The sequence below is a fragment of the Ziziphus jujuba genome, chromosome 9 (assembly GCF_031755915.1).
Source record: "Ziziphus jujuba cultivar Dongzao chromosome 9, ASM3175591v1".
NCBI lineage: Eukaryota > Viridiplantae > Streptophyta > Magnoliopsida > Rosales > Rhamnaceae > Ziziphus > Ziziphus jujuba.
Genome location: NC_083387.1, coordinates 12,592,657 through 12,612,608, shown reverse-complemented (window position 1 = coordinate 12,612,608; position 19,952 = coordinate 12,592,657). Strand labels below are relative to the sequence as shown.

Sequence of the window (19,952 nt, the reverse complement as noted above, 5' to 3'; positions counted from 1 at the left end):
GTCATTACTAGACTTGAACTTTTGCCAAAGGAGGTCTAGTTTTGTGGTCCTCGTTTATAAAGTGCATATGTAAATAAGGTGTGAGTTCTGCAAATAAAATGGACAGCTTTGAGCTTGAAATGTAATCTCATGAACGAAATTTGTATCACTCGAGGGTCATGGACCCAAAACAATTCACCTCTAGCTTTGAAATACACCATCTTTAATTACATTTCTTGACTGAATTTATGCTAGTCTGGGGATAGGGATGCCCTCTGCAGCTGGTAACGTCACTGAGCGTAGGAGCTCCAACGAGAAAACGAGCCCCAGGAAATGAGATAGGATAGTGTTTGCAGATGCCTACAAAGATGACATACAAAATTAAAATGTGCCTTTTCACAGTTTAGAAAAACAAGAAGTGAAAAGTTTGGTGTAACCAGTATACAAGTGTAAAAATGGTAAAAACACTAAAGTTTCTTATAAAAATAGTTTTCTGTATTTACGAATTAATTCATTCTAGCAAAATGAAATGTAAAGTTCATTATGCTATTTTCACTTCCTGCTTTCTTCAGAAATATGAATAAATATAAATTCCGTGATAATACTGAATCTGCAAGATGTGTTCAATGTTTGTAAGATACTGCTTCAAAGGTTAAAAGACAAAGACTAGGAAAATGAGAATTTAAACATTCCTTAATGAGGATAATTGCCAATAGATGATCAATGAAAAAATCAAATTCTTTCAAAACTTTCAGTTAAAAGGATCTTAAAACTTTTTTGTTCTATTCTATTTTTCAGGTATGATGAGTCTGAAACTCATAACAAACAAAGATACCATACACAAAAAATGTTGATGGAAATAATATCAAAACATTTATGATGTCTTTGAAGGAAAATTGGAATGAGTAGAAAAGAATACCTGAACCAAGAATACATCCAATGCAAGAACAGGACTGTAACCAGGAGAAATGCCCTGGTAGTATGGATTTGCTGAGGAAGTAAGAGCCTTTGCAACCAATAATCCCACGGTGGCTTGCATGCCAAGAATAGCAGCGCCCATACCCAGGATGTTCACAACTATGCCATTTTTTAAGCTTTTCACAACATCAGCTCGGGGTGGAGCCTAAGAATTACAGCAACACCATTGTTAAATTTAAAAGACCTATAGAGAACATATGAAGCAATTACATTAAATTAATTTCTTAAAAAGCTAATTTTTAAAGCACTCCTACACAAGAAAAATGAACTTTTTTTTTTTTAATAAAAAAGCATGAACTATTTACTGTCACTGACAAGATAATGAGTGTCGAAAAGATTAAAATATATATATAAACATATGAAAATGAAGAATAAAATTTAGAGTCTGCCATAACAATAAAATTAGACACATTCCATCACTTAGAATCTCCTTTCTTATTTGCACTCCTTAAAGGACAAAACTATCAAATCGTTGGAGTTCCAGATTTCAGAAGAAGTTTCAAGCTCTTTCTACAAGCTTCTACATTTATTAGACACCATTTAGATTGAATTATTGAAATGTTGTTCCACCAACATTCTCATGTTCAAGGTTCACATGAGACATACAGATTCCAATTAATTCAAGTTTTACGTTTGCAAATGACCAAAAACCGCAACATTTTCTCATTTACAAAACTCACAAATCATTACCAATGAACTTTAGAAAAGACTCAATAATGCTAATAATTTCTGGAAAAAAGACCTTATAAGGCTTTAGCCACAAGGTCATTCAGTCAGTTCAATCATTTCAACCCCAGTAAAACTAAGATTAAGGAAAGGATAACATAAAAAAAGCATAAAAAATAAAATCACATTTCCTGCAGCAATAGAGCGAAAATGCATATGAACACATAACATTACATGGAATAGTATAAACTTGAATATCACAAATTTCAAGGAGGCACGTATAACTTAATTAGAAATCTATAACGATTGCACTTCGTTCAATTTCAAAATAAGGCAACAAAATATTCATCATAGTGATAAAAAAACACACAATGAAGCAGCATTCCTGCATAGCATACAATACGTATTAAATCTTAAGTCTGTACACAATGACAATACCTTTGAAGGGTCATTTGCAGTTTTCCGGAGCTTCTCAGAAAGCCGAATGTAGCCAAATGACCAAAACACGGATACGAAAGCAGCAGCAATCCCACCAGCGGTAGCGTAAAACGTGGCCGGCGAGCTGACCTTCCCGGTGATAACAACAGAGAAAGAAAGAATCACAGCAGCTACAACAGTGCATACAAGCTGACCCCAAAACCCTAAACTCCCCAACCTCTTGAAATACCTCGAAGTGTTCTCTAATCTCTTCGCTACCTGCTTCATTCATCCAAGCACCGCACTTTAATCAAACATCATTCATCGTGTGATTACCACTTAAAACACAATTTCATTTGGAGGAACATAAAAATCCAAACTTTTTTTTTTTTTCCTAATCTCCAATTTCACTTGGATTCCTATGCATTTTCCAAAAACCCAAGGAATTACCCAAATGGAAAAATCAATTGTTTTGGCTCTCATTGAAATGTCACGCTACATAACCTAGAATCACTCGCTAAGCAATCCAGGGTATCAAAAAAATAAAGAAAATTAAGCTAAATTGAGAATGTTTCACCAGAAATTCGATTACAATTTCGTCGGAAAAAGGGTAAGAAGGAAAAAGAGAACCTGAGCGAGCTTGGCTTTCTCAGACTCGTCATTTGGGGGAGTGGAAGTGGGAGAGATTGGAGAAGCAGAAGATGAAGCCCTCACATTAACAGCAAAGGAAAGTTTTGCTCCTCTGTGCTTCGGAGCACTGTAAGGCGTTGAAGGCGATGACGAAGAGGAAGAAACAGAGTGGAATGCTTTCATAGCTTTGAAGGCGAAGAGAGAATTGGCGGCGGTGAGAGTGAAGTTGGGGATTGATCGTAAATGGAAGCGGTGGTGGTGATGGAGTGTAGGAGCCGCATGCCCGGCCGCCGACAAAGCCGGCGGTGGTGCGGCAGAGTAGAAGCCCGCGCGAGCCGCCGCCGGCAATAAGAGCGTTTGCATAGCAGAGAAAGAAAAAAAGGTCGAAGAGGTAAGAGTAGAGAGCGGTGACGTAGGCCGAGTAGCTCTGCGGTAGCTCAGTGTTGGGGCATTGTCTACATAATGCTTGCTTGCTGATGAGGAAAGTATGCAGAGCAATGAAGCACTGAGAATAATGGGCTTTCCGTTTCGGACTTCAATTTTTTTATTTTTTGTTGGGTTGTGTATGGGTTGGACCTACTGAAGGCTTCTTAAAAAAGGCTGATTGCCATGTAATATTGCACCCAGAGAACTATATACACCCACCATTAGTCCCTTTTTATTTCTTTTTTCTTTGGGTCCACCTTTGAAGTTAAATTACTAAAATTTTCCATTAAATTTTTTCAAGTTTAATTTTGAATTAAATTTGTGTTTTCTCATCTCTTATGAGACACCACATTATCATTACACTCATCACTACCTGACCTATTTGACTTGAAGGTGGATTCACGAGGTTTTTACTATTGCGTCAAAGGCTGCTACATCTTATTTTCATTACACAACATTTTATCATTTCATGGTAAATATGTTGATAGATTTCATGCTAATTTTTTTTCATGTTTAATTTTGAATTAAATTTGTGTTTTCTCATTTCTTATGAGATAACAAATTATCATTACACTCATCACCACGTGACCTACTTGATTTGATGGTGGATTCACGAGGTTTCTTACTATTGCGTTAAAGGCTACAACTTATTTTCGTTACACAACATTTTATTTTATCATGGTAAATATGTTGATAGGTTTCTTATTATTTTACTATATATATATTTTTTTTCTATATTTTACTTAAAAATATTGCGAGGGATGAATAATTTCATCATTATGCATTAAATATAAAACTAAAGATTACTATCAATAATCAGTGCCAATTAGATTATCCAAACATAATATATATATATATATATATAGATTTTAAATATAGATTTTTTGTTTATTTTATTTTGGAATGACCAATAATACAAAAATCAATTATGAGAAATGTTTCTATTTCAGGGAGTTACTCCTAAATAGTGTTCCTTTTGTTTTTGTACGTCTTCTCCAAATGTCCCATGGAAGTTAATTTTTGCTCATCGTGCCCACTGAAATGGAACTCAATAAATTAAATGTAAAATGACCATCAACTGTAAAGTTTCTTTGCTGGCCAGAGGCTATCAAGAGGGAAGTTGGCCAGTGGATTCCCATTTTTTTAGTTGTTTCCTTTTAATTGATAAAGTGTGGCAAATGGTAAGCAGGTAAAAAGGCGTTTTAAACCCTGCCAGTTCAAGTAGTAATCAACAGTCACATCTTTCCAATTACAAATAAATTGCTTTCAGCATGGTAGCAATATATATATATATATATATATGTATATATATTCGCTGGTTGTTAAAAAATAATGTGAATTTGAAAAATGAGACATTTGTCTTCAATGATACTGGACATTCATAATTTATGTAAAATATTATGTGATATTTATTCTCTATTTTCTTAAATTTTTTTTTTTACCAACAATCACATCATTAAAGATTGAAATGACTAATTTTCATTATATTTAAAATCTATAATTTGCAGAGTATGAGACCAACCCCTAGTTTGGACAAACACAAAGACCTAGGAGTCACGAGTGTATATTGTACACCACATATGACTTTTTTTATTTTATTTGTAATATTATAACAACAAGTCATGTACTAACAAATTTTTTTTTTTTCTCTTTTAATATTAAATATGCAAAGTTTAGAATTGGAATCATTATTTACCAAAAAAATAACTTCTAAGACTGGATTGTTCCTACGTGGATAATCTTTTGGAATACGAGCAAAAAAAAATGTGAGAAGATCTCAAAAATTTGGATTTAATGACAAATATTATGAATTACTACTTGAATAATTATATTTTTAGTCTACGTTTGGCACATGTATAGTAAAGAAAATAAGGAGAGACAAGACAAAGGAAGATTCATCCTTTGGCAGGAGGAAGAAAATGAGGAAAGAGAAAAATGAGTAAATATGGATTTCTTTCAAAACCCATTAAATTAATCACTCCAAAAATAAGGGAATTGAAGGAAGGAAGAAAAAATTATTTAGGCAATTTGTACGTATTTATCTCTTTTACAAAATTGTCATAAGAAAACTATTTTCCCATTCTATATCAAACAAAAGAAAATGCAATATATTTTTATTTCCTTCCTTATTATCCCAAATATTTATATATATATAATTTATTTTCTTTCCTTCCTGTTCATGTCTTGCAAGGACAGAATTCCTTTTTTCTTTTCCCTCCCTTCTACGCTACATCCATCCTTCTTGTTTTCTCTTACTCTCTCCAAACAAAAGCTAACTTCGTGAAGAATTGGTGGTACCAGGTAACTTCTATACAAGATTCAAGACATGTTTGCTGATACAGACGATGGTTTTGTGCTAATCTAAATAGCAAGAGCAGAAATGACAGGAATAAAGTAGCTCCAAATATCTGTATCTTATCTATATATATATATATATATAATTACAGTATAAATAATAATTTATAAAAATAGAGTGTGAAAGACAACATCAAAAGCTATCGAATTTACTTATATGATTTTGATAAAAAGGGTTTTAGTAGTTATACCAAATTAACGAATAAATAATTCATCAAAAAAGAAAAAAATTCAATGGTGATTGTCCTTGTTTCTATTGAATAATTCAATAACAAAATCATAACAAAATTACTGTTTTTTTAAAATGTTATATGCAAATCTCATCTTTAAATATCAAATAAAAAAGAAAAATAAAATTAGCTGAATTGTCTCTGTTTGGATATGGTTCCGAATTTAAATCTCAATTTTATTTTATTTTTATGAAAAAAGAAATAATAATAAAGTTAACCGGCAATTGGTTATGATTGGATGCAGTGAGGCAAAGTACCACCCACGACATCAATCAAAGAGTCTCTCTCTCTCTCTCTCTCACTCCATTTACCAAAGTAATTACGAATGTCCCATTAATAAATTTTCCCTGTCTTTCTGTTTCTGGTGTAATTATCACTTATCATTATTCCATCCCCTTCCCAATCTCTCTATTTTTTGGGTCACCAAGTCAGACCACGTGGAGCTGCATCTGCATTGTCGACAAACTAACTTCTCACTTCTCTTGGAAAAACAATGAAAAATCATAATTGGCTCTGAACGTTTAGCCAAAAAAAAAAAAAAGAAAAAAAAAAGAAAAAAGCTCTGAATACCACATATATGAAGTCAAAATAATAATAATAATAATAAAATAAAATAAAAAAGAAGAAGAAGATCTTGACATGGAGATTACAGTCCCAAATAATCTCACTTTTTAAAATAAAAAAAAAACTTTTTATTATTTGTATTGAATTCTAATAAAATACCAATTAAATACACTTTATTAAAATTTAACTTTTTATATTAAAAATCCAATTGAAAAATAAAAACCTTTGGGCCAACCAATTGTGTTGTTATATAATACGGATTCTAATTGATTCGTCACCCACCTGTGATGATAAATATACTTTTTATAATAAAAAAAATAAAAGGTTTTATAACGCTGGTTTTAAAGCTCCTTTTGAAGCTGAACAACCGAGAACCCTTTGGCTTAGTGTCACGGACTTGTTTGTTTACCCTTCAAGCCATGCGGCCTTAGTTGCTATTCCGACCCTTTGTTGCAACTAAGTAAGCTTTTTGCCCACTAAAAGAGAAAGCTAAGCAAAAAAAGCTAGAGCACAAAGAGAGTTTGGGAGAATGAAAGTATATTGCTTAAAAGAGAGCTTTACAAGTGTAGCTTGGATTCTTGAATCCTTAGATGTTCTTGGATTCTTGGATAGTTTGGCCAAATGAGGCCTCCACCTATTTATAGGCATACAAAGTCTAATCCTATGGCTATAATTGCTTTGATCCTACGGTGGAGAATGGGTGTCTAGATCCTTCCCACCTCCTTTACAAAAATATCTAAAGAAACATCTAAAAATGGATATGTATATGGCTTGACCTAGAGTTCTCCATAAGATTCTAGAGAATTCTACACTACTCTAGGTGCTTGGCCCATTGTAAGGCCCAAAATGAAGAGAATGCTCACCAAGTGTTTGATGAAATGCCCCAACCGTGACATTCTCCCCCACCTATGCTGTCGACGTCCTCGTCGAGCTTGCTTCATGGAACCTCTTGATGTGATCTTCAAATTGCCAAAGCGCGGTAGCAGGTTCCCAACTTGCTTCGCTATCGGGAAGTCCCTTCCATTTCACCAAGTACTCATGACTCGGATGGTTGTCCCTTCCACGAACTATTCGATCGGCTAATATGCTATCCACATCTTTGTCATAAGTGTTGTAGACACCTATTGGTGCTCGCTTGGACTCCCCTCTTGTATGGTCTTCCTCATCCTTGTAGTATGGCTTTAGACAACTTACATGGAAGACCGGGTGAAGTTTGAGTGTAGGAGGTAACTCTACCTTATAAGATACCTTGCCCACCTTCTTGACGATTGGAAATGGTCCCTCGTATCGGCGAACAAGGCCTTTGTGTAGCCCTCGGGTAGACTTGTGTTGGGATGAAAGAATTTTGATGAACACCAAGTCTCCCACTTGATACTCCACGTGCCTTCTTTTGGCGTCCGCCCACTTCTTTATTTTCTTGGTGGCCTTATGAAGGTACGACCTTGCTAAGTCCACTTGTTCATGCCAACTTTTGGCGACCTTGAATGCGGCAGGACTCCTTCCTCCATACTTGGTAACGAGTGTTTGTGGAGTGAGTGGTTTTTGCCCCGTGGCTAACTCGAACGGACTTCGATTGGTAGATTCGCTCCTTTGCAAGTTATATGAGAATTGGGCAACATCTAGTAACTTTGCCCAATCATGTTGATTGGCACTCACAAAATGCCGTAGATATAGCTCCTTTAGCTCCGGGGGAGACATGCGATATGGTGCCATTGCGGGTGGTTTGGCACCGGGCTCCAAGTCGATGCAATGATCCACCTCCCTCCTTGGTGGAAGTCTTTTAGGTAGCTCGGGCGGCATGACATCTTTAAACTCCTTAAGGACTTGGCTAATCTCCTTTGGTGGCTCCTTGAGAGTAACTTCTTTTTCCTCACGTAAGGTAGCAAGGAATGTAGCATCTCCCTTCCTTATCCCTTTCTTGAGTTGTATGGCAGAGAGATGGTTGGAAGTTCTCGGTTTGTGCATCGTCGGGACCATGCAAGGGCCTCCCTCCATTATACACACCGTGTTGTAGCGAGGGAGTGGTACCACATTGAATTGTCTAAGAAATTCCATGCCAAGCACAATATCAAAGTCATCCATAGGAGCAATGGAGCAGTTGACTTTACCTTGCCAAGTACCAAGGTGCAACTCCACGTTATGGGCCATGCCATCTAGCGGTTTATCCTCCGCATTCACAGTTTTCAACCACCCTTGACCTTTTTCGAGTTTGAGGCCAAGCCTTATGGCCTCCTCCTTCCTTATAAAGTTGTGAGATGCGCCGGTGTCTACCATGACTTGGGCATCTTTCCCGTTGATACGCGCCGCCACGTACATTAGGGAGTTATTCTTCGTATTGTTGGTTGGGATTGGACTAGCCTTAAGTGAGTTGAGGAGTTGTAGACAACCCATTTGTGTGTGCTCTTGAGTTTCCCTCTCTTCGAGCATGGCACTTAAGGACTTCCTCTTCGGACAATCTCTAGCCCAATGGGGACCATCACATAAGAAGCAATTTTCCTTCGGCTTGAATTCGGGCTTAGCTCCTTTCTTCCAATCTTTGTTAGGTAGTGGTGGTCTTCTTGGAAACTCCTTACTTTGGGGAGTTTTATGGAACTTGGCTCCCCCACCTTTAATATAGTTATTCTTAGGCTTAGGGTTGGAAGACTCACCTCGCCTATATTCGACAAGCGTTTCGGCCGTAGTGAGGGCAGTGGAAATATCTTGTACTCCCCTTCGTTGAAGCTCTTGGCATGCCCACGGTTGCAACCCATCCATGAAGTTGAAAAGGAGATCCTCCTCACTCATGTTGGGAATTTGGAGCATTAACCCAGAGAATTGCTCCACATATTCACGGATGGATCGTTGGTGCTTCAACTCCTTCATGCGTTTCCTAGCATCATTCGCCACATTCTCGGGATAGAATTGCTTTTTCAATTCACTCTTTAAATCTTTCCAAGAATTGATGGCGCATATGCCTTTCTTCATTTCTTCATGCTTTCTACGCCACCATACCGCAGCAAGATTAGTAAGATAGAGGGTAGCGGTGTTTACCTTTTGCTTCTCGTCTTGGAAATCCAAGGCCTCGAAGTACCGTTCCATGTGCCACATGTAGTTGTCAAACTCCTTTGCATCCCTTCTCCCACTAAACTCCTTTGGTTTGGGAGCATCTACCCTTGGAGTAGAGACTATTTGTTTGGTAGTGACGGTGCCACTAGTTGCAGCTCTCTTGCATAACGCCCAATCCTCACGAGTCTCCTCTAAACTCTTCTTAAACTCATCTAATTGAGCTTGCATAAGGGACAAGGTTTCAATTACCTTAGTTTGGAAAGCTTGGCTTTCATGACGCCATGCCTCGGTGTTGGCCTCGTTGGTGCTTTGCATGGTACCTCTAAGCTCCCCCACTTGGTCACCCACACGACCATCGAGCTCCTCCATGCCTTGCTCCATATGATCAAGCCGCTCCAACATGTCGGCAACAGCCAACTCCATCTTGACCACCTTGGTCTCCATGGGGGTGAGAACATCCTTCGACTTTGAACGCCCACGTCCCTTCCTTGCAGCTTCGGGGATGACCTCCCTTCCCCTTGCTTCTTCAATCACAACCTCTGATGAAGACATTGTGCTCTAAATGCTAGCTTTAACCTTGGCTCTGATACCACTTGTCACGGACTTGTTTGTTTACCCTTCAAGCCGTGCGGCCTTAGTTGCTATTCCGACCCTTTGTTGCAACTAAGTAAGCCTTTTGCCCACTAAAAGAGAAAGCTAAGCAAAGAAAGCTAGAGCACAAAGAGAGTTTGGGAGAATGAAAGTATATTGCTTAAAAGAGAGCTTTACAAGTGTAGCTTGGATTCTTGAATCCTTGGATGTTCTTGGATTCTTGGATGGTTTGGCCAAATGAGGCCTCCACCTATTTATAGGCATACAAAGTCTAATCCTATGGCTATAATTGCTTTGATCCTACGGTGGAGAATGGGTGTCTAGATCCTTCCCACCTCCTTTACAAAAATATCTAAAGAAACATCTAGAAATGGATATGTACATGGCTTGACCTAGAGTTCTCCATAAGATTCTAGAAAATTCTACACTACTCTAGGTGTTTGGCCCATTGTAAGGCCCAAAATAGGCCCAAAATGAAGAGAATGCTCACCAAGTGTTTGATGAAATGCCCCAACCGTGACATTAGGCACCAGCCACCTCGGTCATATTTTGATTATTTTACACGAGCACTAAAAGAAAAGAAAAGAACAAAAGTTGGTAAAGTGCCCTTGAAATCCTAGGCTTCAATATATTTATTACTCAGTTGGGAGTTGTTTTTATGTTTTAATTATTATATTGAGGTGGATGGATTTGAACTTTTGTTAGATAAATGTGGGAATTAGTTACTAGGCTATTTTCAAACGGGCCATTTTTTTTTTTTTGGATGAAATGTTCTTAAGGAGACTTGATTGGGAGTTGAAGGTGATTTTCTATGTATTTCAATTGTGAAAGCCAAGCCCCATATATATAATCCTAGTAATATAAATTTCACAAATTAAATGTAATCAGAGAGATAACTATATATATATATATATATATATATATATATCAGCTCATCTCGAAGTTGAGGTCACAGTTAATATGGCAATAGCCAATTCTTGTTAAGTACTCTAGCCCTAATCCGATCCTGATTGTAGGTGGAAAGAACCCAAAAAATAAATAAATAAATAAAATATCACATGCAACATGTTGTGAGAGAAAAAAAAAAAGAAAAAAAAGAAAAAAGAAAAAAAAAAGGAACATATATAAGATTGACAATATAAGCTTATGTAGATAACTACATGAAATAATAACAAACAATAAAACAGAATATGATTAAGTTTGTGAATGATTAGTGAGTGGTAGGTGAATAGTGGCTTAGCAGCTAGCATGCTGGCTTAATCAAATGATTAACAAAATAAGGAACCAACTTGATCAAACTTGAAGGTCATAGGATGAAAAATGGTAGCAAGTTAAAGTAAACGAAAGCAACCTTAAAAAAGAAAAAGCAAATGAGAATATTGAGTGGAATTTCCAAATTTTAAGATAGATTCAGTCTTCAATTAGTAATCTGACCGATCTTTTGAAAAAGAATATGGGTAAAGGGAAGCAATATTTCCATTTGGAAATCTTTTTCTACAGAGCCTCTCTTCTTGTACACGTCGTGACATTTCACACCTAACTCCTTTTTTATTAGGATTTTCTCTGTGTTTAATATATACTCTGCTAGCTAGGGGGCATAAAGTCTTATTTCTTTAAAAGTTCTTGTGGAAATTAATCAAACACAGCTGCCATTTTAGCCGTCTAGACAAGGAAAAAAAAAAAAAAAAAAAGGTGATGGATATTCGTATTTCATACGTCCAAGTATAAATACAATTACCAAATCAACTGATTATGTAGACAAATAAATCATACTAATTCCTCTTCTCAATCAACAATAATTGAAATTATTCCGCTAAATGCGAAATCTAGATTTATCTGATTTAGTAGATTGTTGACAATTTGGACAAGTTTTATGAAATTGTGGATGAGAAAATTTCACTCTATATTTGACAAATTGTGTTGAAGGACCAATTGCTTAATCAAGCAGGCGGTCCACTCAGTAGAGAATTTAAAGTGGTCCTTTATTTGTTTTTATTTTTATTTTTATTTTCGTCTAGACTAATCGAGTTTGCACAATCAAATGTTAGGACAATATTAATTTGTAAATAACCCAAACTACCCAAAAGAAAATATTTGTCGACAGGTTGTGCCTACTTGTTTTTGGAATATTAAGGGGGCCTTATTTTCTATATATATATATTCTCACACATTGATAGAGACATTGCTGAGCTCGAAAAGGGGATCGGAAAACATAAATTCTTTCACTAATTAGGACTTAATTTATAAATGACGATGACGACCGGTCAGTGATACTAGAAATTGTCTCTTCCTTTAGCGGTTGTTTTGGCCATGTGGTGGTTGGGGTTCTTGCTCACACTATATACAACGTAAAATAAACATATTATTACCAAAAAATAAAAAAAAATAAACCTTAAAACAGGTTCTAAATCTAGCCAGCTAGCTAGCTTTGTTATAAATATAGAGACCAATTTGATTAACTTGGTTTCGACTCCGAGACTTTGGAAGAGTAACAGATAATGAGATGAATTATCCAAAAAAGTTGCTTGAGCGTTAAGTAACCAATTATGGAGATAATAAACTCAAGATATGAGCTGAACATGCAAAATAATGTCAATATGTGATGCTATATGGACTATTTTTCTTATCTACCAAACTAATATGACAAATAATGTGATGATGTTCTATTGGATTTCTAAAGTTACCGTGATAAATGAAAAATATCAATTCGTCAATTCCAATGGAGAGATTGTACGAATTTACTTCCATTTTGTCAGGATGAATCCTCTGTCAATTTAATGTTTTGTTTTAAAAATAAAAAATAAAAAATAAACTAGTGCTTTGAATTTATATATTAACGTACCATCATATATATATATATATAAACTAGTGCTTTGAATTTATATACTAATGTACCATCATATATATAGAACCACACCACTTTAAATTTTTGGATCAAAGAACCTAGAGAAATTTAGAATGTTAGTTTTTTTCTTTTTGGGTGAATATAGAAATTTAGAATGTACGTAAACACAAATCGTATGTTATTGAAAGCATTTTAAGACTTTTTTATCGGCATAGAAAGGGATAAAAATATAGACTTACAAAAGGCATAAAATAACAACCCACTCCCAAAAAAAAAAAAATTAAATAAATAAATAAACGTTGATAACCCTATAAGATACAAGCCATGACAAAAGTTCTGTGTATATGCAAACTCTATGTTGCCTGTGGGACTACACCCTTAACCTAGGTTTTTTTTGCTGGAAAAAAAAGAAAAGAAAAAAAGCAAAAACAAAAGGTTCAAATGCCATAACCTAGCTATTTTATTGTAAGAAAAGGTCAAATGGCATTAAATATGGAAAAAAGGGTTTTGGTTAGCCAAAAGTGAAAGGGAAAAGAAAAGAAAAAGTTGCTAAAGTGGATTTGCTGCGGATGCTATACTTCTGTCTGAGCTGGTAGACAAATAGAGCAGTTTTAAGCGGTAAACCAGAACCCAACGCCTCCCCAAGTCACAATTGAAATGAATACTACTCCACCATTCTATCAATCTCACCCATTCTCCATCCTGCACTCCTAGTCCTACTATATTAGTATATTATTCTTATATCCCTTAATCACTTTTCACTTTCTATGTTTTGTTTTATTTTCTTTCCACATTCTTTTCCAACTTCCTAACAATTAAATTTTATCTTCGTATTCTGAATGGTCTTTTTTTTTTTTTTTTTTTTTGGGGGTAATGAACAAAGTATACTGTAATTAAGCTCATCATGATACATAACAAAACTCTAAAAATATCTTCTAATCTCTTTTTTAGTCTCCCAAGTTTTAATTCCCCTACCGACTTGCAAACACTGATACTAGGTATATTTAATGATATAATTAGTCAATAATTTAAAAAGAATCAAACAGGAAACGTACAAAAAACTCTCATGCTTCGATACATACGTCAAGACCCCAAATTTCACATGCTCAATAGTCCAAATTACACGGGTTATAATATTACAAAGAGTCCAGACAAAAACATTTTTTTTTTTTTTAAAATTTTTGGCTGTCATTGAGCCTAACCTCAAAAAAAAATTTAATGACCAAGATTCCATATAAAAGAAAAAGAAAAAAAATCCAATGCAGAATAATGCAAAGAGCACTGTAAATTAAAAAAAAAAAAAAATCATAAGGGACAATTTCCGAAACCCAGTGACCCCCCAGTTAAAAAGTGAAAACTCATTGGATCAAATTTTCCATATCTATACTCAATAGGGTGGCAGACTTACCATCAATGCCCTTTTTTTTTTTTTTTAATAAAAATACTTACCCTCAATAGCTTGCAACATTTTATGGGCTCCAACTCATTTCGGTGTCTTTTAGTAGAAAAATAAAGATTCTCTCCCTGTTTTCACATCCAAATAATTTCCCAAGAAAACCGAGCCCTTTTTTTTTATATTATATATTTTTCACTTAAAAGGCTTAACTAAGTTTTTGACAGGAAATATTCACCCAAAAAAAAGTTTTTGACAGGAAATAGTGGCAGTACCAGTTCTAATAATTTATTATATCTTTCCCATGTTCAGTAAGTTCCATACATTATTATCAAAAACTTCACGGAGTGTGACATTTCTTTGGCTTTTGCTTATGTTAGACACTGCAATTTCTGCAAACTCAATATAATTTTTTTTTTCCTCCATCTTCTTAGTAACCAAACCTTTAATAACCATTCTTCCTTCCTTCCTAATCTCATAAATACTAAAGCTTTTTGTTCTCTGCAACTTCCTTTTTAGCTTCTTTGGACTAAGCTTTTTTTTTTTTTCGAAGACCTGGTTGATTTGGTGAACCAAAACAACAGAGGCTAAACTGTAGTTGGTCACCATCTCTGTTTTTTTCTCTCTGCTTTCTCAGCTCTTTTCCTACACCATGAACACGTAGAAAAACCCCAGCATGCGCAAATCATTACATCAAAATTTCAAGAAAACATGAGCTCGTATACCAAAAATCTCCATTTCTGGTGGAAGGTTGCTTCGTTTTTCGTTCTTCTAATCCTTCGCTCGCTCGCTCTCAACTCAGACGGTGTGTTCCTGCTTGCTTTCAAATACTCCATCTTGAGCGACCCATTGTTGGTCTTGGAAAACTGGAACTACAACGATGTAACACCTTGTTCATGGAGAGGAGTTACTTGCACTGAAATCGGATTTCCCGGAACTCCGGACATGTTCAGGGTCACCGGTTTGGTCCTACCAAACAGTCAGCTTCTGGGTTCGATCGCTGCAGACCTTGGTAAGATCCAGCACCTTCGTAATCTTGATCTCTCTAACAATTTCTTCAATGGGTCTTTGCCCAGTTCCATTTTCAATGCCTCGGAGCTTCAGGTGCTTTCTCTCTCTAACAATGTTATCTCTGGTGAGCTGCCTGAGTCTGTGGGTGGGTTAGCAAGTCTTCAGGTGTTGAATCTTTCTGATAATGCCTTGGCTGGAAAAGTACCAGAGAATCTCACTTCTCTGCAAAATCTTACAGTTATTAGCTTAAAAAGTAACTATTTCTCTGGGAATGTTCCAAGTGGGTTTAACAGTGTTCACGTTTTGGATCTGTCTTCGAATTTACTCAATGGTTCTCTGCCTTTGGGTTTTGGTGGTGGGGGTTTCCGTTATCTGAATCTCTCTTACAACAAGATTTCCGGGAACATACCTCCGGAATTCGCGAAGAAAATCCCAGTGAATGCCACCATTGATCTTTCGTTCAACAATCTCACTGGAGCAATTCCGGAAACACTTGCTCTGCATAATCAGAAAACAGAGTGGTTTTCGGGAAATGCCGATCTTTGCGGAAAACCACTGAAGAATCTCTGCTCGATTCCTTCGACACTTTCCACTCCGCCAAACGATACCAAAGGTACAACATCTTCTCCGGCAATAGCAGCGATTCCCAAAACAATCGACTCGACCCCGGTGACAAATTCGTCGGGAACACCAAGCAGTACGCAGAGTCAACAACAGAGCGGGCTAAAACCGGGTACGATAGCCGGAATCGCACTCGGAGACGTAGCCGGGATAGCCGTCGTCGCAATCATCATTCTCTATGTGTACCAGATCAAGAAGGGGAAAAGTCTCAGACTACCCAGATCAGACCCAGAAAAGAAATTAGGAATTGAAGCGGGACAAGACCTGGAAACCATGAAACCACCCTCTGCTGCATGGTCGTGTTTACCCATTAAAGGAGAAGAGACATCGGAAGCGACGAGCTCCGATAGCGACCCTGAGGATAAAATTGGAGAAGCAAACAATAACAATAACAACCGGCAAACGGGTTTGCTGATGACCGTGGATGGTGAACCGGAGATGGAGCTGGAGACATTGTTGAAAGCGTCGGCTTATATGTTGGGAGCGAGCGGTGCGAGCATTTTGTACAAGGCGTTGCTCGAGGACGGGACAGCGCTGGCCGTGAGGAGGATCGGAGAGAGTCGTGTGGAGAGGATGAGGGATTTCGAGACCCAGGTGAAGCTTATCGCCAAGCTTCGACATCCAAATTTGGTTCGGGTTCGTGGGTTTTACTGGGGAAACGATGAGAAGCTAGTTATCTATGATTATGTATCTAATGGCAGCCTCGCTAGCACCACTGCCAGTAAGCCCCTCTTACCTCTCTCTGTTTCTTTCTCTTCTGCGCACGGTAGCAAATTTACATTGTTTCTGCTAAAACACGCCTCATTTCATTGATATATGTTGGCAGCGTTTCCGTTATTACACTAGAATGCTCCGTTTGTCTTCTTAATCCTTCTTTGTTAAGATTTCATAGGATCCCATTTGATATTGTAATGATATTAATATATATATATATATATATATATAATTCAACTACACGGAAAGCTAAAAGAAATTAAATTGGGCAATTGGATTATTTAATTAATAGTAACTCCTTTAATCCGTATCATAGTATATGCTTCATGGGCAATATTATGTATAGCGTGCATGAGCATATATATATATATATATATATATATAGGGAAATCTGTGATATTCATAGTTCACGTGGTACGTGGACAAACTGTAGTGTGCAAACTGGAACATTGAACAATCTTGCCTGCAGTACACGGTACTGGCTGGGAACTGGTGGCTCTGAAGAGCAAGATGATCCTATTAGATTTGCTATCCACACCAATTCATCTGTCACTTTCGTGCAAAAACGACCCAAGAAACATTTTTCTTTTCTTTGCTTGTTTTCTAGCGGTGAGAAACTCTTGTGAATCCTACTGTTTCGTTACCTTTCTTTATCTTGTTTCTTGTCTGTCTGCTTCACTTTTTTCTTTAATCCCTAAGCTCGTGGGAAGTGAATAATTTTGCTGATGCACTGTGTCTGTTTTTGTGCATATATATATATATATATATATATTTATCTTTTTGATCAATTTGGCATGCATTTTTCTTCGGCCACCAAATATTGTTGGATTAACTTTTGCTAATTTGATTATAGCTACAAAAGAAAGTAATAATTGATATTGGTCACTTACAAGGGTAGCTAGGTAGCATTAGTGCATCTTATCGTACATGAAAATGTTTGTTTATTTTTTTATTTTATTTTATTTTTTTAATCTGTTTCTAACATGTTCAGGAAGAGCAGGCTCGTCACCATGTCATCTACCTCTTGCGGTCCGGCTTCAGATAGCAAGAGGGGTTGCTAGGGGGCTGGCTTACATCCATGAGAAGAAACATGTTCATGGCAATATTAAACCTAGTAACATCCTCTTAAATCCTGATATGGAGCCCATAATAAGCGATTTTGGCCGTGACCGCCTTCTCTTTGGCAACACCCGAGCAAGTGGTTCAGCTAGGCACTTGGGAAGCTACTCGTCCACGAGTCGAGATGGCCAGCAAGATTTTCTGATTGGTGGTAGCCCATCCGGTGGGTCTTGTACAGGTGGTGCATCGCCTTATCAAGCACCTGAGTCTCTGAAGAACTTGAAGCCCAACGCCAAGTGGGATGTGTTCTCATTTGGTATTGTTTTGCTTGAGCTGCTGACTGGGAGGGTTTTTTCGGAGCGTGAGCTAAGCCAGTGGTCCGGTGGTGGCTCGATGGCCGGAGAGGAGAGGAACCGGATGTTGAGAATGTTTGATGTGGCAATTAGGACTGAGGTTGAGAACAAGGAAGATGTAATGCTTGGTTGTTTGAAATTAGGGTTGAGTTGTGCTTGTTTTGTCCCACAAAAAAGACCAACCATGAAAGAAGCTCTACAAGTCCTAGACAAAATCCCTTCTTCCAGTGTATCTCATTAACACTGCTAATGTTGCACTTGGGTCCCACAAAAGTGCTTTTGTTAGGTTAAAGTGCTTTAAATCTTTTTTTTTTTTTTAATTATTATTATTTTTTTCCTTCATGTTTTAGTGACCTTGAATGTTGCATAGAAAGGATGAGTGAATGAATGAATGAATGTTGATATTATATAATTCATGTGACAAAATTGATGTATGAGCATTTTTATTTGTCAAAAGTGGTGTAATCAGTAATGATAAATAATTTATTTATTTATTATAATTATTTTTAATTTTTTAACAAGGGTAAATACGCTTTGTTTAACTTTTCCATGATTTACGCTTTACCTGTAAATTATTATTATTATTGTTGTTGTTGTAGTGGTGATATTTGGTTGGTTATTTTATTTTATTTTATTTTTTTTCTGACAATGCATTTGTAGTTTAGTTTAACTCTGCATTTCAATAGAATTTGATAAAATTAATTACATATCGTACAACTCTTTAAAGCGGCTTTTTATTTATTTATTTATTTTTTTTGGTAATAAAAACGGCTTTTTATTTGATTGTGCAATATGTAGGACTTATTTCGTCTCTTATTAAATTCAATTATTTTATTAGTAAAGTGATAAAGAAATAATAGGTAAAAGCAATATAGGATATTTTAGTTTAAAAAATAAAATACAAAATATATGATAGTTTATGGAGGTAAAGTGCTAGTAACCCTTTTTAATACGAATCTACCACATTCATCATACACGACATCTTTAATAATGGCGGGCAGTTATTACGATATTGCTTAGACAAGAAGCTATACAATGTTTGACTAAAAGATGTAGATCTTCATACCTAGATTGCCGGGTGTCCCAATTTCAATCATCTAATTCTAAGTGGTATTCTTTTACATCTTTTTAGGTTCTTTTAGGTTCAATGTTTCCCCTTCGATGTATATAATGGATATGGGTTTTGTCCATTTGGAGGCATGTCAGTGTCTAACAGAAGCTTAATTAATTAGAGAATGGATGGGGTAAATAAAGTACAAAGAGATGGTGCTTGCCTCTGGGTTTTGGTTGGTAAGAATTTGTATACAAATGCAAACATTTAATGAAGTCCTTGTGAGTTTCCCAAATTCTTCTTATCAATGAACCATGTGCTACAGGGTCCATCAAAATTTGTACTTTTAAACCTTGTCCTTTTTTTTTGTTTGTTTGTTTGTCGTTTTACTTTTCTATTTTTGCATTCGTAAGTCGTTTTAGCTTGGCCGGTGGATCGCTTTGCACATACAAGTGCAGAGTCATTCACAAGATTTGAATGCCACATCAGAATGAAACCAAGCAGACAGGGACGGCAGGCTACTATGGGTTTCTCTTCTCCTCCACACCTTCCATAAGACACAGAGTATTAGCTTCACTTTTTTTTATAATTTTTTATTAGAAAATTCAAATTCAAAATTATTATTCCAAAAAGGAGTATTTTTGCTACAAAGCTATCTCATAAAAGCCTTAGATTTTTTTTTTTTTTTTTTTTGGATAAATTTTAGGATTTAGTTAATAGGAGTGCATCTGGCATCTGTGTTAGGACTATATAACTTGGTTTGAATTTAGATTAGGTTCACAAAAATGTGGGTTTTTTCATCATCCCAAAATACACTATAATAGAGACATTTACAACCCACTTTAGGAAGTGAACTATTTAACAAAATAAACAATTGCATGTTAGTCCTTGAACTTTGGTTGCACACTTGGTTTTGATTTTTTTAGGCATTTTTATCCCAAAAAGTCAATTTCTTAGGCACTATTAGTTCCTAGTCCATTTTCCATCTAAAGATCTGTTAAAGTAGGAGCAATGGCGAACTTAG

General features: G+C 36.2%; 2 protein-coding genes across 2 annotated transcripts; one reads left to right on the top strand and one right to left on the bottom strand.

Annotated features, from left to right (window-relative positions):
* Positions 1–85: 85 nt before the first annotated feature.
* On the bottom strand, positions 86–3,148 carry LOC107426969 (protein TIC 21, chloroplastic). Its single transcript, XM_016037293.4, has 4 exons — positions 2,671–3,148; positions 2,062–2,319; positions 899–1,102; positions 86–339 (listed from the first exon to the last, which is right to left on the bottom strand). The coding sequence occupies exons 1-4, from the start codon at positions 3,031–3,033 to the stop codon at positions 226–228; spliced, it is 939 nt and encodes a 312-aa protein (XP_015892779.2). The 5' UTR covers positions 3,034–3,148; the 3' UTR covers positions 86–225.
* Positions 3,149–14,348: 11,200 nt separating this feature from the next.
* LOC107407700 (probable LRR receptor-like serine/threonine-protein kinase At4g37250) lies at positions 14,349–18,354 on the top strand. Its single transcript, XM_048481306.2, has 2 exons — positions 14,349–16,472; positions 17,457–18,354. Exons 1-2 carry the CDS (start codon positions 14,831–14,833, stop codon positions 18,116–18,118), a joined length of 2,304 nt encoding a protein of 767 aa, XP_048337263.2. The 5' UTR covers positions 14,349–14,830; the 3' UTR covers positions 18,119–18,354.
* The last annotated feature ends 1,598 nt before the right edge of the window (positions 18,355–19,952 follow it).

Excerpts from the sequence above, each read along its gene's own strand:
- LOC107407700 (XM_048481306.2), top strand. The coding sequence starts at position 14,831 with ATGAGCTCGTATACCAAAAATCTCCATTTCTGGTGGAAGGTTGCTTCG. Across the intron at positions 16,473-17,456 it reads CCTCGCTAGCACCACTGCCA|GAAGAGCAGGCTCGTCACCA; the intron begins GTAAGCCCCTCT and ends TAACATGTTCAG.
- LOC107426969 (XM_016037293.4), bottom strand. The coding sequence starts at position 3,033 with ATGCAAACGCTCTTATTGCCGGCGGCGGCTCGCGCGGGCTTCTACTCT. Across the intron at positions 2,320-2,670 it reads AGAAAGCCAAGCTCGCTCAG|GTAGCGAAGAGATTAGAGAA; the intron begins GTTCTCTTTTTC and ends TGAATGAAGCAG. Across the intron at positions 340-898 it reads TGGATGTATTCTTGGTTCAG|GCATCTGCAAACACTATCCT; the intron begins GTATTCTTTTCT and ends TCATCTTTGTAG.